Raw genomic sequence first — 14,209 nt, forward strand, 5'->3', positions numbered from 1 at the left:
CAGGAGGCATTGCCAGTTAACTGCATTATAGGGCAGATGACCTTGCTGTAATCTCAGATGAAGCATTGATAGAAGTTCATAAACCTGAGAAATGATTGTAGTTTCTTCTTTTTGGTTGGAACTGGCCAATCTGTTACTCTCACAACCTTGACTGGATCCATTTGAATGTTCCCTTCTGCGATGATGACTCCTAAGTACTCTGTTTTGAGTACCTCAAATTTGCATTTCTCAGCTTTGAGGAATAACTTGTGTTTCCTCATGAGGGCCAATACTTGTCATACTAGCTTTCAGTGTTCCTCTCTTGTTTTAGACATTATTAAAATGTCATCAAGATAGATAGTGACCTTTTCAGTGGTGATGAGGTCCTTGAAGATGTCATTCATCATTCACTGGAAGGTGGCAGGGGAGTTGGTCAGTCCAAAGAACATGACAGTTGGTTTGAATAACCCTTGATTCATCCTGAATGCCACCTTCCATTCATCTCCCTCTTTAATGCAGATATTGTTGTATCCCTATCAAACATCGAGTTTTGTGTAATATTTGGCTCTCTGGAGTTTATCCATTAACTCAGAGATAAGTGATAGAGAGTATTGATTTTTGATGGTCATTTCATTCAGCTTTCGATAATCCTAGACTGGTTGGAGTTTGCCATCCTTCTTTTTAATGAAGAAGAATGGGGAGGCCATAGGAGATTTGGAGGGTTGGATTCTTCTGCTAGACAGGTTTTCATCGAGGAACTTGTCAAGTTCCTGTTGCTCATTAATTCCCAGCAGATAAGTCTTGCAGTCAAGGTTTGCATTGGCATTTGGGGTAAGTTCGATAGCATAGTCCCAAGGCTTGGGTCTCAAGAGTTTATCAAAGCTTTCTTTCTCGAACAGATTCTGATAATCTCAGGCCCACTCTAGTACCATTTCTTCAAACATCTTTTCTTCCTTCTGCTCATTGGCTTTGGCAGCTAGATTATTGGCATAGTGAACTGTCTGGATGTGTATCTCTTGTTGGAGGTTGATTGCTAGGATGGTTTCCTCATCCTCCATTTCTTTGTCTCACCAGTCCTCAGGGTCTTTATCTGGTAGCTCAAAGGGGATTTTTTGGCACTGACATCAGGCAAACATGATTCGCTCAGTTTTTCAGTTGATTAGTGGATTATGATGTATGAGCCAATTGTGTCCAAGAAAAATTTCTTTGGTGCCAAGATCTGTGATGGCTAAGTCAATTCATTCTGAATGGTCTCTGATTGTGAGTCTTAGTTCAATGAATTCAGTGATTGAACCAGCTTGGTTCTTTGTCCCATCTGTATTGTATATTGAGATCGGAGCTGCCATGGCTTGAGTTGGGAGTTTATGCTTGTTGATGAAAGTGCGATTGATAGAACTCCCAGTGCATCCACTGTCAATTAGAGCTGTTACCATGTGGATGGATTGGGATGTGAGTGTCTCAATTTGAGTCTTGGTGATCAGGTCTCATCCAGTGGTCTTGATTCACCTAATAAACTTTCATGGTCCTCAAAGTTTGTTGAGCCATTCTAGGGCTCAGCACCATTCCACCTTTCTCATTCCTTCTATTATCTCGTCGACTATTTCTTCAGCCCTTGTGCAGTGGACCTAATTTTTTAGTATGGCCTTGGCTTCTGCTTTGCCTTTGGCATTTCTGATCACCCATCAAGTCTATTCAGTGTTGAATGGCTTGAGCCATGTGGCAGGGCTCTCTGCCCCTGTTTGGCCTAGAGGTGTTTGAGTTTTCTTTTGCAATTCCTTGGTGTGTGGTTGAGTAATTCATGGTATATTCAAATGTGTAGTAGACATATTGGTAACTACAGGAATATTATCAGTCCAACTAATAGCTGGGAGTTGCACACCATGAAGTCCATTGGCCAGTTCAGTGGAATTGCTCACTGACTGGCCCTGTCTTTTACTTCTTCCACCTTCATCTCCATGCCAAGTTCTTCTTCTTCCTTTTGCAAGTCAGTGATCTGCACCTGGATGTCTTCTCTGGTTTGCTTCTTCTTCAGGCAATCTTTTGCCATGTGGCCTTTTTGTCCACAATTGAAACATTTCCCTTCTGTCTTCATTCAGTCAATGTCCATTGGCTTCCCAGCTCCAGTGTATGTTGTTCCCATTTTGGTTTTCTGAGAGCCATAGGTGGGGGCTGTAGAGGATCCCAGTGATTTTCTGGCAGTTGTCCCCAATGTTTTGTTTGGGGTTGGTGGTGTCAACTTTTTAGGGTATTCTTGCAGTGTCATTGATTCTGCTTTCTGCCTTTGTCATTCTTTATACATCTCAATGATCTGTTCCTTCCATTCATTATAGCCATTCAGAATCAGGATTTTGATGCTGATTGTGGAGATCATCATGATGTAGGAAGGAGGGACTCCTCACTTGAGGGTCTCAACCATGCATCCATTATTGGTGGTATCATCTCGGAATCTGGCAAGCTTCATGAGTCACTCTAGCTCATCAAAATAGTCTGTAGCTGCCTTATTTCCCATCTTGTACTCCTTGATCTTCTGTTTATAAACTTCCTGCACTGCCAATCAATGAACTTGTTATTTAGTATCTGCTTGAACACTGGCCATAAGGGATATCGGTAATGCCTCCTAGTCATTGATTGGAAATTAGGGGAGATGAGAATCCACCATGTTTTTGCCTTCTCTTCGAGATAAGAGGTGGCGAAGATGACCTTGTTCATGTTTATTCTGAGGTATCCAGTGTAGACCTCAAAGTATTGTTCACAGTCGACAAGGAAGCAGTCAATATCATCAGAGGCTCCCTTAAAGGAGCAGGGTTTCTGCAAAAGGTCTGGGTGACACTGGAGGACTGCCACATCATGAGGCAATGCTCCCATCAGGTTGGGCCATTCAGAAAAAGGAGGCCACTGTCACTCATGTGATGGGCTGGGAAAAGAGTGTAACAAGTTATCGTCTGCCACCAGGCTCTCCTGTGGTAACTCATCTCTTCATATGATGATGCTGTCACAGATGGTGAATCCTAATCAGACCACCTCTGGATCATCTTGTATCGGTTTCTTCCTACTCTCTGTCACTTCATCCAGAGAGGGTTGAGCCCCTAGTAATCAGCTTCCCTTGCCAGTCTATGGGTTTCGATAGAATGTCAGCATTTCCCTAAGATGAGGTCAGGATTAGGAGAGCTGTTAAGCTCAAACTCCATGTGACTATTAACACATGATAAACAGTTCAGAACCTCGCACTTCAGATTAGACTGACTGAGTTCACTGATATGTTAACAGAGGTGTGTGGTCAAGGCATTTGCAAGTCACTCGAGATAGAATGGTAGAGAATAAACTTTAGCTCGAAGCTGGGGTATTACAGCGAGAGCTATGCTACTTAAATACTGTTCTGTTATCATGCTATAAATAAATGTTTCACAAAAGATATTGTCTGCTGTAGAGCTGTTACCCCTGCTGTTGCCAGGCTCTCCACAAAAGCTGTTGTCTTACTGTTGTGCTTGTTATCTTGGCAGTGCAAAATAGGACAAAAGGAGCATCGTCTCTCTCTTCACAGCACATAGCATCATGATAGGAGAGTGACCGACTGGGTTGCTGAGCTAAGCATTCCCATGGTCCTAAGTGCTGGTCTAAGCACCCTGACTAAGCAAAGATAAGGGTCATTTCTGAGGAGAAAGAAAAGAAAATAGGGAAAATTATAATATTACTCCCTCCTTAAGATCATCATCCCAATGGTTAAGTTAGGGTAAGTCTTTTTGGCCTGAAGGAGATGGCCGATCTGCTGGACCTCTTGACATTTCAATAGTAGGCTTCAAACGAGTCAAAGGGATGGTACATTGCTCTTCACTGTATATCCCCACTATTTTTAGCTCATCCATCACAGGGTCATCTTCATTATCCTCTTTAACATGTCCTCTGCTGTCGGCAGGTTGGTTGATGTATATCTGGCTAGACATCATCTTCCTTCCATTTGTCACCACATTTCTTTTTGCAGATATAATATTGAACATGACCCTCTTCGCATTCAATTTATTAATTCTGTGTTTGTAGTCACGAATGGCATTGTCAGCATTTATGTGTTTTTCATTGACCCATTGGTTTGATTCCGGTCCATATCCTTTCTAGCTGACTAAATAGTCAACAGTTGTTTTCATGCCTCCACCTTGTGCTTTAACCTTTTGGGTTCTATAGTTTAGCACTTCATTGATTTCATAGTGTTCCTCATCATCGATGAGTTCCACTGGTGATGGAGGTGGTTTTTCTTGGTTTAGAAAGGCTGGTGCCATGTATAGAGTTAATAATGTTTCATTGAAAACATTATAGATTCTCCAGGTCATTGGAAGTTGCAATTTATATGCAGATTTACCAACTTTGGCAATGACTCTGAATGGGCTGATCTGTTTATCTGCTAGTTTGTGCTTTGGCCTTGGCAGATGAAGGTTCATGGTATCCAACCAAACCTTATTGTTGGTTGAATATTCATGTGCTGCTCATTGATGTTTGTCATACTGCTTCTTCATTGTTGAAGCAGTCTTTTCAAGAGCAGTGTTGGTTTCTTCATGGATCTTTGTCATTGTAGATGCAAAATCTTTTGCTGCTAGTGTTGTTGTGTGAATCCATCCTGTTTGTGCAACTGGTGAGTTTTGTCCATAATTCACAAAGAACGGTGTTTTACCCGTTGCTGAGTGAATTTGGTTGTTGTGTTGGAATGCTGCCAATGCTAGCCATTCTGTCCAGTCATCCTGTTGATAGCTGATGAAAAGTCTTAGGTACTTTTCAATTTCTTGGTTGGATCATTTGGTTTGGCTGTCCATCTGTGGGTGATATGCTGTTGAGGTGTTTCTTTTGATGTTGAGGAGTCGGTATAGGTCATCCAAGAATTTGGAGATGAATTGTGGTCCTCTGTCTGAAATCACTACCTGAGGCATGTCATACTTTGCATACACCTCATCTCATAGTATTTTTGCCCATCCTTCTGATGTGAGTTCTGTAGAGCAAGCGATCAGAATGATTGCCTTCAAAAAGCGATCGACTATGATGATGATAGCATCATAGCTGTTACTTTCGGAAAGTCTGGTTATCATATCCACTGAAATATGGGTCCATGGTGATGAAGGGACTTCATTCAGTTGCAGTGGGGCTGCTCTGGGTTGTGTTGAAGTCTTGTCTCACTGGCAAATCTTGCAAGCCTTGACATATCAGATGATATCATGGTCTATTTTTAGCCACCAATACTCCCTCAAGACTAATTCTTTGGTTTTAGCGATCCTGGAGTGTCCAGCAGTCGCATGATTATGATATGTGGTAATGATGTCACTCTGCAGTCTTTGATCCCTCGGGATGTAGATCTATTCATCATAGCAGATCAATCCCTCTTCTTTCCTTAGCCCATGCTTGTGGTTGAGTGATGGAGCAATCCTTTGATCCCATTTATGAAGATTGCAGGTGGCACTTTTGATGCATTCATACATCTCCTTCTCTGTTGGCATTATCATGGCCCAGAAGTGTTCCAGCTGCAATAATGTGACTTCCTTGTTGTCGTCTCCTCTCTGGTCATGATCCACCCTGTGGCTGAGGAAATCAGCTTTCTTGTTTGTCACTCCAGCTTTGTGGTAAAGTGTATATTCATACTGTGATAGTTCTGTGACCCATCTGGCTTGTCTGTGATTAAGCTTTTGAGGTTGTCGGAAATATCGAAGATTCTGATGATCAGTCCAGATCTCAAAGGTGTGATTGGCTCCAATGAGATAATGCTGCCATTTAGCAAGGGCAAGCATTATGGCTAGAAGTTCTTTGTCGTAGATTTCATAGTTATGCTCAGTTATTGTGAGCACCTTTGACATAAAGGCAACAGGTTGCCATTTGCTATCTTGTTCCTGAGAGAGCACTGCTCCGATCACATCTTTGCTAGAGTCAGCTTCCACTCAAAACTTTCTATCTTGGCTAGAGATTGCTAGGATGATGTCATCAGCCAGTTGGCATTTAAGGTCATGGAATGCTGCCCATTGGGAAATTCCCCAGCTCCATGGGGAATTTCCGGTTAATTGCATTATCAGTCACATGACTTTGCTGTAATCTCAGATAAATTATCAATAGAAGTTGGTGAATCCGAGGAATGATTGTAGCTCCTTCTTCTTGGTTGGTTCTGGCCATTCAGTTACTCCCACCACTTTAACAGGGTCCATCCTGATGCTTCCTTCGCTGATAATGACTCTGAGGTATTCAGTTTCTAATACCTCGAATTCACATTTTTCAGCCTTGAGGAAGAGTTGGTGCTTCCTCATCAGCGATAGTATCTGGCATACTATTTGTCAGTGTTTCTCCTTGGTTTTGAACATGATGAGTATGTCATCCAAGTAGATCGTGACCTTTTCCATGGCAATGAGATCTTTGAAGATGTCATTCATCATCCATTGGAAGGTGGCCAGTGAGTTGGTCAGTCCAAAGAACATAACCATCAGTTCAAACAAATCTCAGTTAGTTCAGAAAGCAGCTTTCCACTCATCGCCTTCTTTGATGTGCACATTGTTATACCTCCAATGAACATCTAGTTTGATGTAATATTTTGCTCCATAGTGTTTGTCCATCAGCTCCATGATCAATGGAAGTGGGTAGCAGTTCTTGATTGTCATTTTGTTGAGCTTCTAATAATCTTGTACTGGTCAGAGTTTCCCATTCTTCTTTTTGATAAAAAAGAAGGGTGATGCCATCAGTGACTTCGACGGTCAGATCCTTCCACTAGATAAGTTTTTCTCAAGAAACTTATCTAGCTCTTGTTGTTTGTTAATGTCTAGTGGATAACACTTGCAATCCAGGTTGGCATTAGCATTAGGGGTTAATTCAATGGCATGGTTCCAGGGTTTTGCATCAGATAACTCATTGAAACTTTCTTTTTTAAATAAGTCTCGATAGTCATGTGTCCATTCAGGTACCATTTCTTCAAATGTCCTTTCCCCTTTTTCAGCATTGGCTTTTGCTGCTAGGTCATTAGCATAGTGTACTGCCTGAATGTTAATGGCTCTTTGTAGGTCAACAGTGAGAATGGTTTCACCGTCTTCCATTTCTTCATCTCATCGGTCTTCAGGATCTTTATCTGGTAGTTCGAATGGGATCTTCTGGCATTGACATCGAGTGAAGATGATGTGTCCAGTCTTCTAGTTAATTAGTGGATTATGTCTAATCAGCCAATTGTGACTGAGGAATATTTTCTTGGTTTCTAGATCAGTAACTGCCAAGTCGATTCATTCTGAGTGGTCACCAATAGTGAGCCTAAGCTCGACATATTTGGTGATCGAACTGGCTTGGTTCTTGGTTCTGTCTGCATTGTAGATGGCAATAGGTGCTGCTGTTGCTCAAGTGGGCAATTTGTGCTTGTCGACGAAGGCTCAATTAATGCTGCTTCCCATGCAGCCACTGTCAATCAAGGCAGCAACTGCATAGGTTGATCGAGATGTTAATGTCTCAATCTGAGCCTTGGTTAATAAGTCGGGCCCTGGGGATTTGATGTGTTAAATGAATTTTCATGGCCCATGTAATTCATCCAGCCACTTCAGGGCTCAACACCATTCTGCAGCTTTCATTCCAGTGATCATCTCATTGATCACTTTTTCAGCTCGGATCTTGTGTACCCAGTTTTTGAGTATGGTCTTTGCCACTGTTTCATCCTTGGCATTCTTGATGGCTCACCAAGTCCATTCAGTATCAAATGGCTTAAGCCACGTTGTGGGGCTCTCTGCCCCTCTTTGGCCCTTTATCGGTGCTTGAGTTGTTGAAGTTGGTTCCTTAGGTGATTCTGATTGGTGGATAATAGAGTCGGGTATATTTGAATGCACACATAATTTAGACATAGGGGGTGATACTACAGAAGGTAAAATGTCAGTCTGTCCAGCAGTTTGTGACCTGTTATCCATTTCCTTAGCTGAGCGAGTGGAATCGCTCACTGCTCAGCCTTGCCTTTTACCTCCTCAGGTTTATCATCATTCCTGAGGTCTTCGTCTTTCTTCATTAGCTCAGCAATTTGTGCCCAGATGTCCTCTCGCATGCATTTGTTCTTCTTCTCCAGGCAGTTTCATGCCATGTGACCTGGTTGGCCACAATTAAAGCACTTTCCCTCCTTCTTGAGGTGATCCACATCGATCTGCTTACCTGTTCTGGTACTTGGGCCCTTACCAGTTTGCTTCCCATTATTCTGAGAAGTTGGGGCTGAGCTGCCAGACCTGGTAGACATGGTCATGTGGGAGGTTGAGGGCTTCGAGCCCTGTCTCTGGTACCTGTGCTGGTCTCACAGGTTTACTGCTTCTGCCTTCTGTCACTGTCACTCCTGCTATATTGGGACAATTCATGCCTTTCAATCATCGTATCCAACCAGAACATTATGGCCGAGATCTGAAATAGTCTTAAGGTAATGAGGTGGCAGTCCCTGCTTCATGTACTCGACCATTCATCCTGAGTTGGTTATATTCTCCCAGACTCTGGCAAGTTTTCCAAGTCGTTCCAACTCATCAAAGTAGTCTGGCACCATCTTGTCACCCATCTTGTATTCTTTCATCTTCGACCTGTGGACTTCTCATACAGCAGGGTCCATGAACTTGTTATGGATCATCTGCTTTAGTACTGGCTATGATGGATATTGGTGATGCTGTTGGCTGGTTGACTAGAAGTTGGGGACCAGCAGTACCCACCATCCTTTGGCCTTGTCTTCAAAGTAGATGGTGGCATAGTTTACCTTGTACATGTCATGAAGAAAGTACAAGGCAAAGACCTGGAAATATTGGTTGCAGTCCATAAGGAAACAATCAATATCATCTGAAGCCCCTTTAAAAGGAAGGGGCTCTTGTTCTAGCATTGGTCTGACATTCAATATCTGCATCTTCGGATCGAGAGGTGATATCAGATTTAGGGGTTCCCCTCCAGGGAGACCAGCTCAATCTGTTGGAGGCCCTGAAAAGGAATGTAAGGACCCATCATCAGCAATGGGACTTTTTGACATCGGTGGCTCTTCCTTTTGGACAATCTGCCCATCTTTGATGGTCCACCCCTGTGCCATTGCTTTGGGGTCGTCCTTCTTCACATCGGTCAGAACTGATCCACTTCCCTCAGCTTCATTGGGTGGTGGTTGTCCTCCCAATAGTCAGCTCTCTATGCTGGTCCAGGGATTTGAGTGGTAGGTTCTCGGCTGTCTATAGGATCGGGTTAGCTGAGATGCCATGCTGTGGACAGCTGATGTGGCAAGCGAATATCTTGATGTCGCTGTTTGAATTGAGAATGCTGTGTTTGCTGACTTGAGTGGCATCACACTTGGTGTCCATGACATCGGTGCCTTTTATTTGCTGAACCTTGGTCAATATGGTGGCATCACCATCATCTGATAGTATAAGAAGTGCTGATTGAAATTAAAAATGGTGTGCTCAGTTGCGGCATACTGTAAAATCTCCTCTCACTCGATGTGGTCAGCAGCAGTATACCTTTGCCCTAAGGATGATCATAGTCAGCAATCATCCCTCCACAATTCAGCTACCTGCTCTTGGTATAACCAAATAAATTCTTCTTTCCGTGCCTCATGTTCTCATCGTTTCTTCTCCTGTTCTTGGTGCATGGTTATACTGACGATGCTTCCCCATTCAAGGATGGGGTCTACCGTCTAGCTGCCTTGGTCCTCCTCCTCAGCCTTGTCATCCCCTTTAGCCCCCTTGTCAGTGGTCTCCTCAGGGAGGGAACTGCCTTGCTGGCTGAAGGTTTCCAGGGTGAATAGGTCAGAGCTGAATACTTGACTCAGTGTCATTGGGTCTGGGTCAAGGAGCAGGCTTCTAGTCAGGCTGCTCTTCTTCTCCTTCTGCTGGTGGTGCCACTGCTCTGCAATACCGGTGGAAGTTTCTATAGAACTGGGGGCAAAGGAAGAGAGTGGCAATTGGCCCATCGAGGACCCTTTTGAGGTCTCCAGTGGAGTCAATATGCTTGTGGTCTGATGGTATCCTATCTCTCTAGATGGGGATATCATCAGTTTTGGTGATGGTGTCTGTCCCATATGATAACAGGCAGTCGTTATCAAGAAGTGTTGGCTCTCTGCCATAATAGTCATCGGCATGAATGACTCCAGCAGCTGGCCCTGTCCAGAGGTTGGAGTCACTGATGGGAGTGGCTGGTTCCCAGAACAGAGAGTTGAGAGCATTGAGGAACTCAGTGAGAGACTGGAGGGTTGGCCATATTGGGTTTGGTACCACTGGACCATGCCTTAGTAGGCATGAGGCTCCTCCCTGTTCCAGTCTGCTGGCTGCTCTTAACACTGCTTGCCAGTATCGGACCTCATCCCTGTTGGTGTCATCAAAGAAGGGGTCAGGACTACTGACTCTTGTTCCCCTTCCACCACTCCTTGTTGATGAGGCATGTCAGAGTTGATGCCTGTCAGTACTTCTGGTGCTTGAAGCCATCTGAATGGCATCCAAGGAGTCTCTAGCCCAGCACCCAATTCCAGACTGGATGACAGTTGTCCTTGACACAGTGATACTGTGCTTGGAGGAGAGAATGAGGGTGTCAGGTTGGGGTCATCAAAACTCTGTAGCCTAAGGGTTTCCAGGGTCTTGGACAATTGCCAACAGGGGTCTTGGAGGATACTCATGTTGCTGCTGCTGCTCCTCTTCTTCTCTAAGACACTCTTCAGTTGAGCACCTAGGCTCATCTGTTTCTTTGGAGTGTCAGAAGGAGTTTTGGACAGAGGCAGGGATGTCATGGAGAGGGAGGTCTGGTGTGACATTTCAGAGGATTGTATGAATATGCTGAAATTCTTGGTAGTGTTGAATGGTCCAGGCAGTAATAGATTGGCATCCACAGCACAGCTGTATGATCACCAATAAACCGATCAAGGTTCCAATGATAGAAGCCAAGAGTTTGAAGAACTCATGAGTAAAGTTTGGATTGGATGGATTTAGAGCAGAGGGCATTCAGTTTCTCAGCATAATTGGGCCTGAGAAAGGGAAGCAAGAAGCTTCGAGCTAATTGTTAAGCTCAAACTCCACATGACTATTAACACATGATAAACAGTTTAGAACCTCACACTTTGGGTTAGACTGACTGAGTTCACTGATGTGTTAACAGAGGTGTGTGGTCAAGGTGTTTGCAAGTCACTCGAGATAGGATGGTAGAGAATAAACTTTAGCTTGAAGCTGGGGTATTACAGTGAGAGCTACGCTACTTAAATACTGTTCTGTTATCATGCTATAAATAAATGTTTCACAAAAGATATTGTCTGCTGTAGAGCTGTTACCCCTGCTATTGCCAGGCTCTTCACAAAAGCTGTTGTCTTGCTGTTGTGCTTGTTATCTTGGCAGTGCAGAATGGGACAAAAGGAGCATCATCTCTCTCTTCACAGCACATAGCATCGCGATAGGAGAGTGACTGACTGGATTGCTGAGCTAAGTGTTCCCATGGTCCTAAGCACTGGTCTAAGTGCCCTGACTAAGCAAAGATAAGAGTCATTTCCAAGGAGAAAGAAAAGAAAATAGGAAAAATCATAACAAGAGCCGAGTTGCTGTTGAGTGAGCAGAAGAGGCAGAGTATGAAAATACACTCTGAATGAATGGGGCCATGTATGTGGCTCACTTCAGCATTACAGATGGTGTTTGTAGCATGGGGCAGACTTTTACCAGCATTGGATATGCTGGTGGTCTTTGGACCTGATTCTTGGAGTATCTCTGGTTATATTGAGTCACAGCATAGTCTGTTGCCACATGCCTCAGGATTTCTGTTCTTTCATCAGTGATGGAATTCAAATATAATTGTCCTAGTTGCAATGCTAGCCAAGTAGCATCATGCCATAAGAAATTTACCCTCCTCAGGTAAAACTCCTGGTATTCCTGCATCTGTGCCCTCTTTATTTCCTGCTCCAATTCTTCTTCATCTGTTGTTTCTAGTAGTCCATACTTGAGGACCCCACTAGGATGAGGTGAATCACTACTCTCAGTTTTCTCTTCCTCTGTTTCCCCTTTATCTCCTTCCTCCTTGAGGAGAAAAATGGTGGATGGGCCATAGAAACTCCCTGCCCCTTCCAGTTGTATCATCGTTCTAGACCTCTGGCTAGGTGCCCAGCCCAGCAGTTGCAGGATCTGGTGTATAGTTGTAGGCAGCAGCAGGCTGGCTGCTGATATCAGAGTCATACCTGTTTCTGCCAGTCACTCTTGCCACCTCCACTCACTCATGATAGAGGTGGATGTTTTGTTGGTAGTCATTATCGATAAGCTGACCAATGACCCTACTTTTGAGAAATCCTTGGAGGGTGCAGGCCAGGATATAGGTATTGCTAGAGATCCAAAGTCCATAGTATCTGAGGGCAGACTCATCACTTCTGAATGCTGAGTCAGTGCTGGGTGTTTGTCAGGAAGGGGGATATTGTGGTATTGAGAAGCATTGGCCTCTTCTGGTTCAAGTGTCATCTGCCCAATACTCAGGGATCCCACTTCTTGTGGTACTAGGCTCTCTAAAGATTGGGGAGGAAAGGAAGGAGTCTGCTCATACTGAGGCAAGGATGCTGGTGACCTCTGGCCAGAGCCCATACCAGTTAGAGATGTTGACTCTGTCCAGCTGGTCTCTCTCCATCCTTCGCTGGGCATCTCAGTTTTGCTCATTATACTTAGTGGCAGCCCTTCTCTGTGACTTCTCCTCTGTGTGGCAGTCCTCATACTCACCACATACTGGCTGCAGATCATCTCGCTGCCTACACTCTTCTTGTTGTACAGCATTGTTGTAGTTGAAGGGGATGGTAAAGTCTCAAGTTGGGAAGTATCAATGTACAGTCTCTTTCCATCATTCTTGTCATTGCTGTTCATCATCTGGCTGGTCTGGGAGATCCTGCTCCACCCTGGTGCTGGTTCTGGTGGGGGAGAGAGCACCATGAGACTGGCTGCAAAGAGTTAAGGGTTGGGATTGTCGAGCCATTCGAGAGGCATTAAGAGAGTCCTGGGCATGATCAGCAATCCCATGGGTACAGGAGGCAGAAGAGAGGTCAAAGGAGAGGGACTGCTCAAAGAAGTCCTCTAGGAGATTCTGGTCCTTGCCATGAAGGATCATATTTGGTACAAAGATCCTATATCCTTCTGAGATGTGAGAGTGCTGATTTCTGGGTCAGAGGGAATGTTGTCCTCCTGCTTCTTTTTGACCATCCCCCTGATGTGAGCTGCTAGGCCTGGCTTCTGGGGGCTGATAGGTTATTCTTCAGGATTCAGGGATATCATGGAGAGAGAGATCGGGGGTCATATTTTGTAGTATATACTGAATGTGTTGAAATTTCTGATAGTGTCTGAGAGCCCAGGCAGTAATAGAATGGCATCCTCAGCACAGCTGAATGATCACCAGTAGTCCAATCAATGTTCCGATGATAGAGGCAAGGAGTTTAAAGAACTTGTGGTCAAAGTTGGGGTTGTTGTTGTTAGAAGAGGGCATTTGGTTTCTCAGCACAATTGGGCTTGAGAAAGGAAAAGAGAAAGCTTCAAGCTAATTGTTATGTCCAAGCGTCATGTAGACTAATACACATGATAAACAGGTGTCCCTTTGCACTTCGAGAGATCAGCTGAGTTCACTAGCATATATTCATACTGGTGTGTCACAAGGTCAAAGGTAGACTTGAGGTAGAATGGTAGTTATAAACTTTAGCTCAAAGCTGGGGTTTCCAGCAAGAGCAAGCCTTCTTAAATACTGTACATGCTTTGCTATTAATATCTGTCACTTATTATGCATTTCTCTGCTCCAACTGCTTGTTGTCCTTGAGCGTCATTACTGTACATAAAAGGCCGATTGTGTATTTGTTATTGAATATTGGTAGCATCAGAAAACTATGATAAAGTCAACTTGTTGTGATGACTAAGCTGTTCCCACAATCTTCCACACTTATTCTTGATGCTCTGACTAAGCATAAATAGGAGTCAAAATGAGAAAATAAGAAAAAATCATAACACTGTCCTGGCAAATAAATGGATAGGTGCAGCCAGAACTTGCTGAGGAGTCTGCCAAAAAGGGTTTTGGCTTCTCCAATTGCTTAAGCTGCTTCCTACTGATAGTGATTGTTCAGGTGCATGATAAGGAGAAGAAAATGAAGGCTCTCAGTGCCTCTTTGCATTCTATACTACTTCTGCTATCTTAGTTTCTGTCCATGCTCTGTCCACTAGATCTCTGGCATGCTCTGGCAGTGTGAGATATTGGAGTCCTTTGCTGGTGCCTAACCAGTGGGTGTCTGCCATTTGCCACTCTCTGAGCCACT

General features: G+C 44.0%; 1 protein-coding gene across 1 annotated transcript; it reads right to left on the reverse strand.

Moving 5' to 3' along the window:
- Window positions 1-11,725: 11,725 nt before the first annotated feature.
- Window positions 11,726-13,023, reverse strand: BT62DRAFT_924698 (uncharacterized protein; the record flags this gene model as incomplete). The annotated part of the gene is made up of 5 exons (XM_043184645.1): window positions 11,726-11,740; window positions 11,787-12,062; window positions 12,201-12,617; window positions 12,642-12,856; window positions 12,942-13,023. The coding sequence occupies 5 exons, from the start codon at window positions 13,021-13,023 to the stop codon at window positions 11,726-11,728; spliced, it is 1,005 nt and encodes a 334-aa protein (XP_043032961.1).
- Between the last annotated feature and the right edge of the window lie 1,186 nt (window positions 13,024-14,209).

The sequence above is a fragment of the Guyanagaster necrorhizus genome (genome assembly GCF_019112545.1).
Source record: "Guyanagaster necrorhizus MCA 3950 unplaced genomic scaffold BT62scaffold_71, whole genome shotgun sequence".
Classification (NCBI taxonomy): domain Eukaryota; kingdom Fungi; phylum Basidiomycota; class Agaricomycetes; order Agaricales; family Physalacriaceae; genus Guyanagaster; species Guyanagaster necrorhizus.